Consider the following 13,890-nt stretch of genomic DNA (forward strand, 5'->3'; position numbering starts at 1 on the left):
ACCCATGGCTATCTCCTGGGGATTTCGAGGAGGAGGCTCTCTGGAGCCCAGAATCCCCTCTATGCAAGAACATGATGTATGGCTTACATCCCATCAATTACATTAATCCCTAATTAATGTTGGTGACAAACTCCCCCAAGCCCTCTTTAGACCAGTCCTACACATGGGCAGTTTTATCTCGAGCTCTGCACATCCTGCAACTCCTGTCACAAGAGTCACACATCAAGACATCCTACTGCACTTACAGCCCTTGAAATGTGCTTCTTCACTCCCAAAGAATGCACCTTTCTGTTCATTAAAAACACTTAACTTGAGCTACAGTGTGGAAACAAGCAGGTCCCTCTTGGTTAAAGCATTTAATACATGCATTTATTATCTACCTATATATAAAATACACTTAATAAATAAAGACATAAATAATATTTAAATGGATATACTGCCTCAGTGTACTGACCTTACTGGAGTTAACATGCACTGGGTGATGACTGGTAAAAATCATGGCTGATACCTTTAGCTTCTAACAAAGGAAGCCCAGCGAGCTGTTAAAACACAAAGGTGATTCCAAAAGTCAGTGCTATACACAATATAATGAGCTTGAGAAGCCAAAACTTCCTCATGAAAAATATTTTGCTTTCCTCCATATGAACTGAAACAGAGCTGATTCCCTAGCCAGGTCTTTCTCAACCCATCCCAACATAAAAACAAGCAAAAAAAGAGACTCTCAAATTACACAATTTATTTAGTATACAATAGTCATTACATCTCTTTACAACAACATATTATAAAATAACTATGTTAGATCCCACCAGCAGAACACTGAAACAAGAAATGAAAATACACTTATGGATCTCAAAGGCTTTTCTCCCCTAAAAATGTTCTGGCTCCTCGATAGCATTTTTTTCTCTGCAGTCTAAAAAAAAGTAATTTATACCACAATCCCACTGATCACATGCAGCACGAAAGTCCTTGTGGACACCAAGAAAGACACAGGAGCAGTCCTGCCCCTCCCATTCCCACTGCTGGTTATCAGTAAGAGTTGGTACCTCGGGAATGGGAGGTGCAGCCCTTCTGCCCCAGCCCTTCCGAGCTGTCCCTGCCCTCCCAGGCCTTGTCTCAAACAGGGCCAGGGAGGAGCTGCTCCCTCTGAGCTGGGAACTGCTTTTGGCCCTTGGCACTTGGATTTACTGTTTTAAGCAGGTTGGTGTCTGAATGCTGCATTACAGTCCCTTGAATATCCCTTAGTGTTAAACCTTTCTGATAATCTTTCATAGTACATCTTTCTGTTTAAAAAAACCCGAACAAACCAGTTTGCACTTGGTAGTTTCTACGAAAATGTTAAATTTCTCCTTTGGCAATATTAGAGACTGCATTTTTGAAACAAGTCTGTTTAAAAATAATTATTGTTCCAGTCAGGATTTCTTAGTCTCAACTGTTACCTACAAGTAAAGTCTGTAGACAACAGGGTATCACAGGGCCTGGGAACCCCTCCCCCCCACCAAAGGAAAGTTACTACACCTTTCCAGAAAGATCCAATTGCATTCTAGAACAAGCCATACAGCCCAGACATACTTTACCTTTTGTGTGCTTGTTTTCAATTACTGAAGGCACTCACTGAGGGATTCACTGACCCAGGCTTGCAGCAAGAACAACCATGCATCATTACAGCCCTAATTAAAGTTTTAATACTGATTAAAATGTTTTATTATTGTATTATGTTAAACTGCAGTGGTCTCCAACCTCATTAAAGGATACAGGCTAGGAATTACTCAGGAGTTTCAGCTGTTCAGTGTAACAAGCCAGCTCCTGTCAGTGTGTGATTTAACACAGCCTGGCTACAGCACAGCCTTCTGTGCCAAAGAGAAAGGCAGAACGATGTTGAACATTGTTTAATGAGTATTTACTGAATATAAAATTGTTTGAGCATGTGACATAACCAGCTCCATCTCTTCGGTAATTTACCTTGGTACAACTGAAAGGGAAAACACTTAAATCATTTGGAATTGGAGCCCAGCTCAGTTGTGACAGCTAATCTCATTACACATCTTGATTAAATTAAATGTGGAGTTTGCTATATGTAGCACTTTAAGTTTCCCATCATTAGAAATTAATTGCAATGGTAATTACTATAACTGAGTTATTTGCACAGGCCACAAACACTCTTAGAGGTGTTCACATGTTAATTCAACCTGGGCCTAGAGGCACTTGATTATTACAGTTCTGTTTTTCGTAAGAAACAAATGAGCCTAGTGGATGTCTAATTCAAGATGGAGAGTACTGTGAGACTTCCAAATCTGATTTCTAATTTCAATCTAAAACCAAAGCAGTGCTAAAAACACAGCAAAAGCCATGTGGTACCTTCATAACATTTAGAAATCCAATACAATTCACAAAGTTCTGGCTGGTAAAAAGACAAAGGGTACACACAAATCACAAAATTCTCAGCATTGAGGTCTGGCTTCACTTAATCTTCCACGTCATTTTAAAATACTGGTAGTCTCTGTTTTAGGCTAAAGAACAAGGAAACAATGATTTTGTGCTAAAATACAGAGCTCCATGTCTGAAAAAATACAAAACAAAGCTCTACTATCTAAATGTATTTGAAATACTGGTTTCTTGCTGATGTAGAGATGAGTTTTTCTTTTGTTCAATTTTGCTATCCTAGTGGCATTCACATGAGGAGAAAAAATATCCCCTCTAGTTCAGAAAGTATATACAGAAAAGTGTTGTGAGAATCCAAACTCAGAAATTTGGGTTCTTGTTCTGAGCATTTTATGAGGATACAAACATGCAACATGTATCAAGCATGCCCCAGCCTTTTTTCTCACTAGAAACACCTAACACTCCATCACTAAACACTCAATGTTATAAACCAGTTTGCTTCTGATCACTAAAAATGCTGGACCAAAGATTGAAGTTTTTCTTCAAAATTGTTTGCTTAATCTGCATTCACTGATTCTGCAATCATACTCACAAGATTGGAAACTCATATCCGCACACATTCCCAAAGAATTCAAAAAAGAGGCACTGAAAGAGCACAAGGATCTGTCAAAAAGGATCAGACTGTAAGACAAAACTTCATTTTAAGGATTCACAAAGGCAATGCTTACTCAGGACAGGAGTAGCATGGGCTGCTTTCACTTAATTTCTATCATTTAAGAGGAAAAAATCTGAATTGCTGAGCAGATTTCACAGGCTGGCACTCAGTAGTGCTCCCACAGGCTGCTACCTTTGTCTGTCTCCCTATCAGTTACAACTGGAAAACAATTATAACCTAAGTATTCAGAGGGTCAGAATTTAAAATCAGAATGGTCCCTGCTAGCATTTATTTATGAGTCTATGAAAATTTTGGCAACATCAATAATGCTATCAAAACTAAATTGTCTAAAAAAAAACCCAAAAAACCACAGTAATTAAACAAGAAACCATACATGTAAAATGTCTTACAGATGTAACCTGTTTGTAAACTTCATCTGCATTTCCTAATGTGGGTCCTAGCCGTAAAATACTGAACTTGAAGCCATAGTTAGAAAGATTATTTATGCTTGGCAAGTTTGTAAACATGGAACGTTTTGTTTTGAAACACCCTGGTGAAGTGCATGGTGTAAGAAGGAAGGTTTTTTTTGATTTCCTCACAGAAGCGAGGATACAACGAAGGTTTCAAATCAGGTTCGTTGTCTCCCAAGCCATCCATGATCTGCAATGAAATGGAACATGAAATATCTTTAGCCAATTCACAGTTACAGGCAATAACGAGTTCATAACAACCTCAACAACACATTCACTGGGTCAGGCTGGCCAGGTTTGGTCACAGTATGAAACAAGTGGGAGGAAGAAAACAGCTTTAAACCAGTAAGATTTATAGTACTGTGTCTAAATGGATAAAGCTGCTTTGTCAGAGGTCCTTATCTGCTTGGGCTTGTGCAGTCTGCTCTGGCTTCACCTCAGCCCCAGAAATGACTGAGAACTCCCCTGACACAGAGCAGTAACAGAACCACGCTGAGGAAACTGAAGCTCTGAAGTGACTTACACCTGGGAGGGAACTCTGCTTGTGTGCTGCTAACCTGGAGCTCATCAGAAAGTGATTACTTATCCTGCCCAGGCTGAATTCCCCTTTTTTTATTCTCAAATACCCTTAAATGCAAGCAGTGTTAATTTGGCCATTTTGAGAATGTCTAAAGGCTCCAGTAGATTCTCCTTCCCACAGTGCAAATATGCTGAGCTACCTCATATCATAACTGGGTTTCAGAGCAAAGTCAAGCAAAATGTGTTTTGTTCTTCGATCTTGTCTTAACACTCACATGGCCATTGGCTACATCCAGCAGGTCCCGCAGGCGGCAGCCCCTGCTGTGCCTCCTCTCATAGCAAATGCTGTCCTCCAGGATCACGTAGTCTGTGCCAAAGGACCGCAGGATTCCGTACACGTCACTGGGAGATCGCTTGGCATAGATCTGGTAAATCTGGAGAACAAGGAAACTAAGCTCCAACATACACCACATCACCACTGCTTTGTTTGCTCTGTCATGACTCCTCTCTCTTGAGCCAGACCAAGAGCTGAGACTGAGAAACCATGGGAATGCAGTACTATAGAAACAATCTATAAACGCTTTATTCAGGAGCCACACAGAGTTGTGTGTTATGGCGAGGATGCTGCTGGCTACACAACACCGGATGGTGCTGTCAGGCTTTGGGAATGTCTCCAGTACAGAAAAGGGTAGGTTATAAAAACCAGTCTCCCCAGCTCCCTGTGCAGTTTCTCAGGGTGGTTTCTAGATCCAATGCTGTGTGCTGGTCTGCGAACTGAAAGGAGTATCAGGGAATGCTCCATGTGGTTTTAACAGCCCAAGTGGGCACCAGGATCTACTGATGCCCCAAATAGCCAAGCCAGTGCCCTTGGGACTAGCTGGGTACCCAGGCACAGAGCTGTTCAGACGCACACCAGACGCCAGAAGTGAGTCAGGAGATCCCAAAGCAGTTAAATCCTGGGCCTGTGTCTGACCACAAGTGACCTCCATGAGTAAAGCATGTCATTCCTTTTGCAGTGTACTATTAGAGAGGACATTTGTTTTCTGGAGTGGAACTGCGGACATGGGCAAGAATTACTTTAAACAATCAGAAATCTCTTACCTGCTTTGTTCTCTCCCTCAGATTCTTATCCTCATAGTGGGGATGGTTGGTTAAGGTCCGTCCAGTGCATAGTTTGACTCCTGCTAACAGCTGCATGCTCCCAGCAAACACTGCTGTGTTTGGAGTGTTTGACCTAAACAAAGTTGATAAGTCTAAGGAAGTCTCTGCAGGGGCATTTTTGCAATGCTTGTGACAGATCAGAAGGAAAAAAAAGACTGCAAAAGTATTTTTCTGCCTCTCTTCAATTCAGGGAGCAAACTGTTCAAGCAACTGTGTTTTCTTCAAATGCCAAGTGGATAAATTATGAGAATACTCAACTGCAAATAAAAAATTTACTAAGCACTATGAGGAAATTTAAGGAAAACATGATCCTGACAATTTCAAACTATTTCTATATTTCATATATTTCTCAGGTTCATAAAGCCTCTTAATATTTACAGGTTTCCATATTCTAATTCTTTTAATATTTCAAGAAACTTATTGTGGCTTAGGTTTGTGTACTTCATATAAAATGAATTATTTAATCTGAATGGTAAAACTTTTTATTCCTGTCCTGGCATTCACCATTCACTTGGAATGAAAACTTTGTTCCATGAGACATTAATCTTCCTATTCTGACAACTGTGGGAGAGAAACTATGAAAAAAGACAAGCCAGTTGCAAAAAGAAAGAGGAAAAATGCCAGGCAATGGATACTCCTATAATCAAAGCTAATTAAAACTGGCCATAGTATACTGAAGTGTTTTCTAGTGCTTACTAGGCACATAACCATCGAAGGGTCTACTAAGATTAAAACAAGAGAAAGCAGCACACATTAAATCAACTGAAATGAAATTAGAATGTGAATAGAATGTGACTAACATCCCCATGCATACACTGAAGTACTCCAGTAACTGTGACACTTCGGGGTGCACTTTAGGGAGCCTTTGGAAACTCCAGCTACACAGTCAGTCATCTTAAAGCTCCATGATCAGCTTGAAAATGTTGAGAGACTAGTACTAAATTTTACTATCACTTTTCAAGAGATTATGCTTAGTAAATGAATTAATAATTACAAATTCTTCCTAAAAAATCTTGCACTGGTACATTAATCTCATCTAGGAAGGCCAGAGATATTATTTTTAATAGGCCAGTTTAACTTTACTGATAGACTAGTTCTTCAGCACTTTATAAAACCAGTTTAATTTTAAAGTCTAAGAATATTTAATTTCTTAAGAAATTATTTATTACTTAAAATATTTAATGCCACAAGTGTCATGAAGTACATGTTCCATTAAAAGAAATTAATTCTGGTTAGAATTTAGTACTATGCAAATGGGATGGCCCTGACAGGCTGTCAGCCAGAACTCATCCCTGGATCTGTGGGAAAGCACAAATCTGTAGGACTAAGCTGCAAACTTAGCACTTGGGCTGGACTCACAGAGGGACTGGGGAGCACTTAGACACCCAAATAAAAATGATGACTCTATTAAAGCATCTTCAACATGTTTCTGTATTTATGCCTGGGCCAGGCAACTTCTAATGTGACAAGTAGGTTTCTGTGCTTGTTCAAGATTAGTTCAAATTTTAAAACCTGACTGGCCTTACCAAGGCAACCCTGCTCTTCTGATTGCAGATTTGCATTATAATGGGCTCTGTAGCAGACTCAAACTTTCTTAAACCCACTCACACAGCCCCTCCCAACAAGTACCAAAGGCAAAACCGTAAGAAAAAAACCAAACAAAAAAGCCAAACCAGCCTGCAGCCGCTTTAAAATGAAAGTTAAAGGAAATTGTGATAGTGCCCTTTATCAGCAAACTACTGGTAAAATGCTTGTCAAAGAAGTAGAATCACAAAATATGCTGAGTTGGAAGGGACCCACAGGGCTCATGCAGTCCAGCTCCTGTCCCTGCACACACACCCCACCAATCCCACCCTGGGCATCCCTGGGCAGTGCCCAGCACCCTCTGGGGGAAGAACCTTTCCCTGATACCCAGCCTAACCCTGCACTGGTCCCAGGGAGCAGAGATTGGAGCTGCAGCCCCCAGTGAATCTCCCTTCAGAAAATGGATCATGCAGTAGATTCAGGGTTCCATTTCTCCCCTTTCCAAAAGCATTGACTCCTACCCAGAAGCAATGAAATATAGCTGAGTGCATTCTTTACCAGATAGAAGGAGTTTTGCCAGCACTTCCTCCTCTCCCTATCCCTTGAAGACAATCTAGTGACCCTTGCTTTTCAAACAATGGCCTTAAGTGCTTTGGTCCTGGGTGGAGTTTAAAATCCAGTGTTGCAGGAAAAGGCAGATGTTTCCCCGAGATTGAGATTTACATGTTTGAAGTCCTAGGAAATGATCACTGTCCATATTTTACTGGGCCAGCTCAGATGTTCCCAGACCAGCAGGAGCTACTGGAAGCCCTTTTTCCCTGTGCTGTACTGGCAGTGCCAGGAGCACAAGCGCTGGATTTCAGTGCCCTGGGCAGAGAGCTGGGAGGTGACACCAGGAAGTGACACAGAGCCCCAAGCAGTGTCTGCCCTCTCCAATTCCATCCCCAAGAGCTCTTGTGGGTGGCCACTGCTGAGTGCTGGAGACACACGAGCACCAAGGAGCATTTCCAGGGCCAGGATGATTTCTGCATCCCAGGGACGCTCCTGCCCATGCCCTGCCTGAGCCAGGCACTACCCGCAGTGCTCTGCAGCCAGGGCACCTCTTGTGCTGCAAACCACTGAATGACACTTCTCTATTACACAGAAATGAAGCAATTTTTACAACTGTCTGAGCAAATGATGTATAAAATGAAAGGATAATTTGTTTTTATAGCTCTCTGCCAAGCTCCATACCACACTGCCCAACCTGCAAACAATTTATTCTCTAGGAAATGTCACTAAATAATGACAAGGACTTACAGGTCAAACTGATTTACATTATATAATTTAAATGCCATTCCAAGCAGACCTGATGGCATTTTGAACAAATAATCTCATTTATTTTTGAAGCTCTAAGCTTTCATCACGTTAATTACAGCTGAGCTAATGGGTAAACTAAGCACTATATTACAGAGTAGGAACCTTTTCTTTACCTTACACTTAAGAATTAGAGAATTATATAAACACTTAAGAATAACTCATTAAAAAATAAAAGGGTTTTACAGGAAGTACTTGCACAGACTCTGAAAGTGGTAGTAATTCTTTCTCTTAAACTGCTAAAGAATTATTGTGAGCTGGTTTTAAGAAACACTAAGGAAGAAATGGCCAACACTGCAATTACAGGTTACATCATTAGAAATAAAATGGCTATTTCTAATAAAAGTCCTCCAGAGCTGAACCCCATAGGTGGCTTCCAAAGCCATAAAATCTGCCAAGTCTCTGATTATTCCTTTACTAGTGCCTGAGTATGGTATGAATCTACAAAGCAAAAGGATTTGAGAAAAAGAGATTCTGAGGAATATGCCATGATAGATTTTTTTTTTCTTTAAAAGAAAATCTTTTTATTTGCAGAATGCAGTATTAAAATATCACAGGTTTAGCTGCAGATGATAGGCAGTAAAGCATATTCAGTCACACTGTCATGGTTCTTTTTTTTCCCTCTGGTTTGGAAAGACTGAAAATTGCAAAATGGAAAATGACAGCCACAAAGAAAGAGCAACAAGATGCATTTTTGTTAGTGCCAGCCTCAATTTTATGCATGCAGATTTTGCTCACATAAAGGAGTGCACCTACACAGTTGCTATAAACCTACTTCTCAGGCACTCTCAAGTTCATGCCTGAAATTTACTGACAAGTCTGTCTGACAAAAGCCCAAGAATTTAAGAACAATAATTAAAAAAAAAAAAGTGTAATAGTGCCTTTAAAGTCTGGAATGTGTTGATTTCAGTGTGATTACCCTTGAAAATCAGGAATGTAAGTAACAGAGAAGAGTTAAATGTTAAAACTGGATTGAAATTAAAATGTAGCCATTAATATAAATTATTATAAATGACTAAATGAAAGAACCACCATTGAAACATGGGTGTTTCATGTGCATAACCTCAGGAGCTTTTTGGAAATTTGTGGGTTTTCCACTAATATACAAATTTGCCTGCTTGTCCCCACATCTGGTTCAGGTACAGTTGACATCCAACAATGCTCTGCCGAATCTCAGTCTCAGTTAACTTTTCCACTGTTTTGGCTGTTGCCCAAGATTTCTAAGAACTTTTTCTGCGAGTTTTGGCAACTGCTATTGAAATATTCCACAATTCTAGACAGATTTCCCCTTTAAAGGCAGAAGACATTGCTTCTTTAACACTTACCAGAAGTAAACAGAGTAGGGAAGTTCACGCTATTGATTTGCTCATTCTACTGATATTCTTCCCCATCTCACAAATGAGCATGTTGTTCCTGCTGTCTTAGGGAGAAAGACCAAAACTAAGAATTTTAATGTACCTCCCAGCTGGGAACAGAGCTGTGAACTATCCCTGGAGCACTGGCTTCTTGACTTTTGTTTAAAAAAAGCTAAGAAAATGAGGTGGTGAGTAGGAAAAAAGAAGATGACTGGGATATGCAAGATCATTATGTAAAAAATTGTGCTCTGCAATTGTATAGATAGAAACCAGTAGATCTTCCTGAAAATGCTGTGGCAATTTTAGTGAGGGGCAGAGTAAGAAATGCATCTGCAGACACTTCACAGGGGACAGCTGGCCATTATTCAGATTATATATTTGGACAAGATAATATGCATTTAGAGCTAAGCAGACAGAAGGGTTTTCTTGTTGGGGAGAGATTGCAAGACAGACGAGTTATTCCTAATTCACTGCTACACATGACAAATTAGAGCTTTTCATACTGAGTTTTAATAATGAATGATTAGTTCCTGACACCAGCCTTGACAGGTCATTAACTACAGCACAACTATCAAGTGTTAGTATAGTAGAAGAGTTCTCTTATATATCAAACTTTAGAAAATCTGTCCCACTTTGAGAAACTTACCATAAATTTTGTTGACTGGTATTTAAAGCATAGATAATTAACTCTTCTTTACAGGAATAATATTTCTAAATACAATAAATTCTAAGTAAAAAAATGCCCCTCTGTAATTGTCTGTCATGACTTGGAATGAAGAGATGACAAGCACCAGTTTAGCATTCTCAGCACTAAGAACACATGAAAAATTATTCTCATTGGAGCTAGTCAAATCCAGCTCACGGCTGGGAATAACTCCACATGCATATTTGATGTATAAATCTATATATAACTCTATATATTGTACACAGGAGACCTGAACTATCAGACATTTACCATCTTTTAATAAAACAGTAGTGCTAAATGGAACTGGCTGGTAAACATTAGTCACAAAAACATGTCAATAAGGCTGCAAAGATTCTAAATGATGGAAAAAATCATGGCCTGCTTTCAAAATAAGTCAGTGAAGGCTTGTAATATATTTTACTTCTAAATTACTCCTTCTAGTTTATGGGTTAAAGAAATACAACATTATGGAGTGTAAATATGTTGCTATGGGGAGAACAGGCTGGGTGACTGGTTTCACTGAAGTTCATTGCATATGAAGGAAATACTCCAAGGAAATACTTCAAACAGTTCAATATTTAATGTTGTATATTCAGATTTACTTTCAGAATGTTTTCCTCCATAACATGAAACCAATTTTCTTTTTCTAAAATCATTGCTAGAGTTGCAAATAAATACAGGTCCCAGGAATCTCCCTGTTCAGAACTTAACCTGAAAGTTTTTAGTGGTTACTCTATGCGAATAGAGAACATACCCCTTAAGTTCACAGCCCTCCAGAGAACATCCTACCTGGCCTTTTTCCTCAGCATCTTCTACATGCAGTATTCCAAACTGTTTCCACCTGAAAAATACCTTCCTATGCTCTGTGAGAAAGCAGAAGTGATGAGGTGGGGTTGGAATGATTAACTCACACTCCTGAAAAACTTTGCACCTGTGCTAAGATGTGACAGGTTCAAGTTCAATTAAAAATATTTTGCTTACAGTTTGGAACACATGTTGTGATTAATTCTGATAAGCATGAACGACTTCGATTGTTTTAAAGTCCAAGAAACAGACTGCAGAGTACAAATTTTCCAGCACTACATCCAAGCTTTTTTACATTACAGAGTTGAGAAGGACATTGTGGGGGGGGAGAAATAAAATGATTTCACTGCAAAGGTCTATTAATGTAAAGAGGTAACTATAATATGATGAGAGAAACTTAACACCTCCAGATTTACCTCTTTTGGTTGTGAAAACTGGGTCCTTATGGGAGCAAAGGGATCAGCTGGTTCCCTGATGCACGTGGAACACAGCAGTGATACTGAACCAGAGCATGGAGCTGCTCTCCACAGCGCCTCACATCCAACCTCCTGATAACCCACTCATCCTAACTATCCCCACGGGTCACCAGAGTTCACTGATGAGCTGTGACAAATAAGGAGAACACTGTAACTAAGAACATTAGATCTACACAAATAGCATTTAACTTAAATAGAGAAAAAATCCTCTTACTTAATCCAGTTCATCAGCTCCACAGTGTCTGGGTCATAGAATTCTCTCAGCTCTGATAGTTCATCCATTATTCCTGGCCAGAACTAAAACGGAAACAAAATAGAACAACCTGAAGACAGAATGAACAAAGCAAGTTTTGGATGGTGGAATTTGGATTCCTCTTAGCTGGCAACTAATCTTGTCCAGCTCATGGGTAAATTGCAAGACACAAGTGTATCTACTCTTCCTAGGAGGGAGGTGGCTGTCACTGCAGGATGAACGCACAGTTTCAGAGTTTGAGATCTGCAGCTCCTGCCAGATGACCAGCAGGACCACAACTGCCCACTGTAAATGATGACAAGAGAAGAAAATGCCCCAGGAATTAATATTAAGTTCAGAAAGGAAACATAAAACTAAATTAAAAAAAGGCAGGAAATCTGTATCAGAAGTAAAGATCATTAGATGTGCTGTGGATGCCATTAATGGTATTTCAGAAGTCTGAATTAAAAGAGAACCACTGAAGGCAAAAATAAAAGTATGACAGAATGGAAACAACCAGTAGACCATCGGGGGAAAGCATTTCAAAATTTACTGCAGGCAAAGAATACATAAATCAAATCTGGAGGAGAGAAAGGAGCATTGAAACTGATTCTGAAAAGCTTAACCCTTCCCCCCAAAAAGCTACGGGAACAATGATTTGTTTAAGGGTTAACTGTTTAAGCCAGTAATATTCTAGGGCAGAAGGAAGCAATTAAGGAAGATAATGACAATGCTAATGACAGATTGCTGTGCACCAGTCTTTGCTACAGAGGATGTTACCTGAAACCTATTCCAAACCTGCTTTCTTTAGATAATAAGGACTGCTGGTTTGAAAACTGAAATGCTACAGGAAAAAGTCTAAGCAAACCCACATGATAATCTAAAAAGCCATAAATCATCCCATTTATATAATGCTCATCCAAAACTTCAGAAGGAATTTGAATGTGGTGCTGCTGAGCCCCTCAGCAAACCCAAGCATTCTTTCACTTAAACTGTAATTACGTGGCAGGACTGGGGCAGGAGATATAACTGGGCCAACTGAGATACTCACTAGTTTAACTGCTTACTTGGTACACTTGTTCAAGCACCCCTGGCATCTCCCAGGTGGAGCCATGGCAGCATCACAACCCTGCAGAAGCTTCGGGAAGTACTGCAGTACAACAGATGTATTTCTGCTCTTCAGAAGCTCTCTCAGAGATTAGTAAATTCAGCTGTTGTGAAATGAGACTGTGAAGTCTCATAATGACTCAGAATTTCCTCTCTTCGTTACTTACTGCCCTGAATAGCTAAACATTCTGAGAGCTTGGAGTCCTTCAGGGTGGAGACAGAAGGAATGGGCTCTGCTTTGCTTTTCAGTCAGTGCAACCTGCCCTGTAACCTCCTGAGGATCCAGGGACACAGCTCCCTGCTGGGTGCTGGGGCTATTCCATGGCATTCACCCTGTAGAGGTTTTTAAAGTCACAATGTCACAGTACTGCAAGTTTTGAGTGAGTACAAGTAGCTTCCACTGGAGGAAAATTTTGGTAATGGGGTTTGCTATTACTGAATTGAAAAATTTCCAGGTAGCACTACATTTGATTAGTAGAACCAAGAGAAAACTAAGGTACTTCGGGAGTTCCAAATACAAGAGAATGACAAATAAAAAGTAAAGCATATGAAAATATAGGAAATAACACTGACAGAACTTTGTCTTGTAAATCAAATATATGTCAGATTGAGAAGACATGTCTGGTGATACCAGGAGAGGATAAAAAGAACAGATGGTGCATATCAGGAACGTAACAAACTGCTCAGAAAAATGAAGGAAATGCAAAAGAGATTTCCACCTTGTAAAAGTGCTTCTCTGGGGTCAAAGTCTTCAGGAAAAGAAACAGTTGTCAAGTGTCTTAAATTAGCCCTGAACTGTAGCTGTTCAGATAGCCAAAGACTGCTCAGATCATGGGTATATGTGGCAATATGTGCTGCAATAGATGTCCATGTTTGGAGCAAAAGGACTTGGCCATGATGAAGATAAAAATGCAGCTGGAGAAATAATAGGAATGGATAGTTTACTAGCAGAGAGAAATCAAGATTATTTGGCAAATCCAGGAATTAGAATACTCAAGCTTGGGAGCTCACCTTAGTTACCAACAATTTATTCAGGAATTATTGACATGCAAACACAAATTGATGGGCATTATTGTGAAGTTAAAATACAACGAACACAGATAAAGGTGAAGTCTACCTACAAAGTGTAAGAATCGAAACATAAATAATACTTGGTACTGTATTATG

The 13,890-nt window shown here is 39.8% G+C and overlaps 1 protein-coding gene across 2 annotated transcripts in view; it reads right to left on the minus strand.

The window, feature by feature from the left end:
• Positions 1 to 854: 854 nt before the first annotated feature.
• Positions 855 to 13,890, minus strand: part of DPY19L3 (dpy-19 like C-mannosyltransferase 3) — a 35,362-nt gene continuing 22,326 nt past the window's right edge. For both annotated transcript variants that reach the window (XM_082289776.1, XM_082289775.1), the window contains exons 16-19: positions 11,599 to 11,681; positions 5,125 to 5,257; positions 4,299 to 4,457; positions 855 to 3,694 (exon numbers count right to left, since the gene is read on the minus strand). In XM_082289776.1, coding sequence (XP_082145902.1) covers positions 3,533 to 3,694; positions 4,299 to 4,457; positions 5,125 to 5,257; positions 11,599 to 11,681 — 537 coding nt within the window. In that variant the 3' untranslated portion in view covers positions 855 to 3,532. The remainder of the gene's footprint in view (positions 3,695 to 4,298; positions 4,458 to 5,124; positions 5,258 to 11,598; positions 11,682 to 13,890) is intronic.

Source organism: Coloeus monedula (assembly GCF_965178545.1).
Source record: "Coloeus monedula genome assembly, chromosome: 13".
Taxonomy (NCBI): Eukaryota; Metazoa; Chordata; class Aves; order Passeriformes; family Corvidae; genus Coloeus; species Coloeus monedula.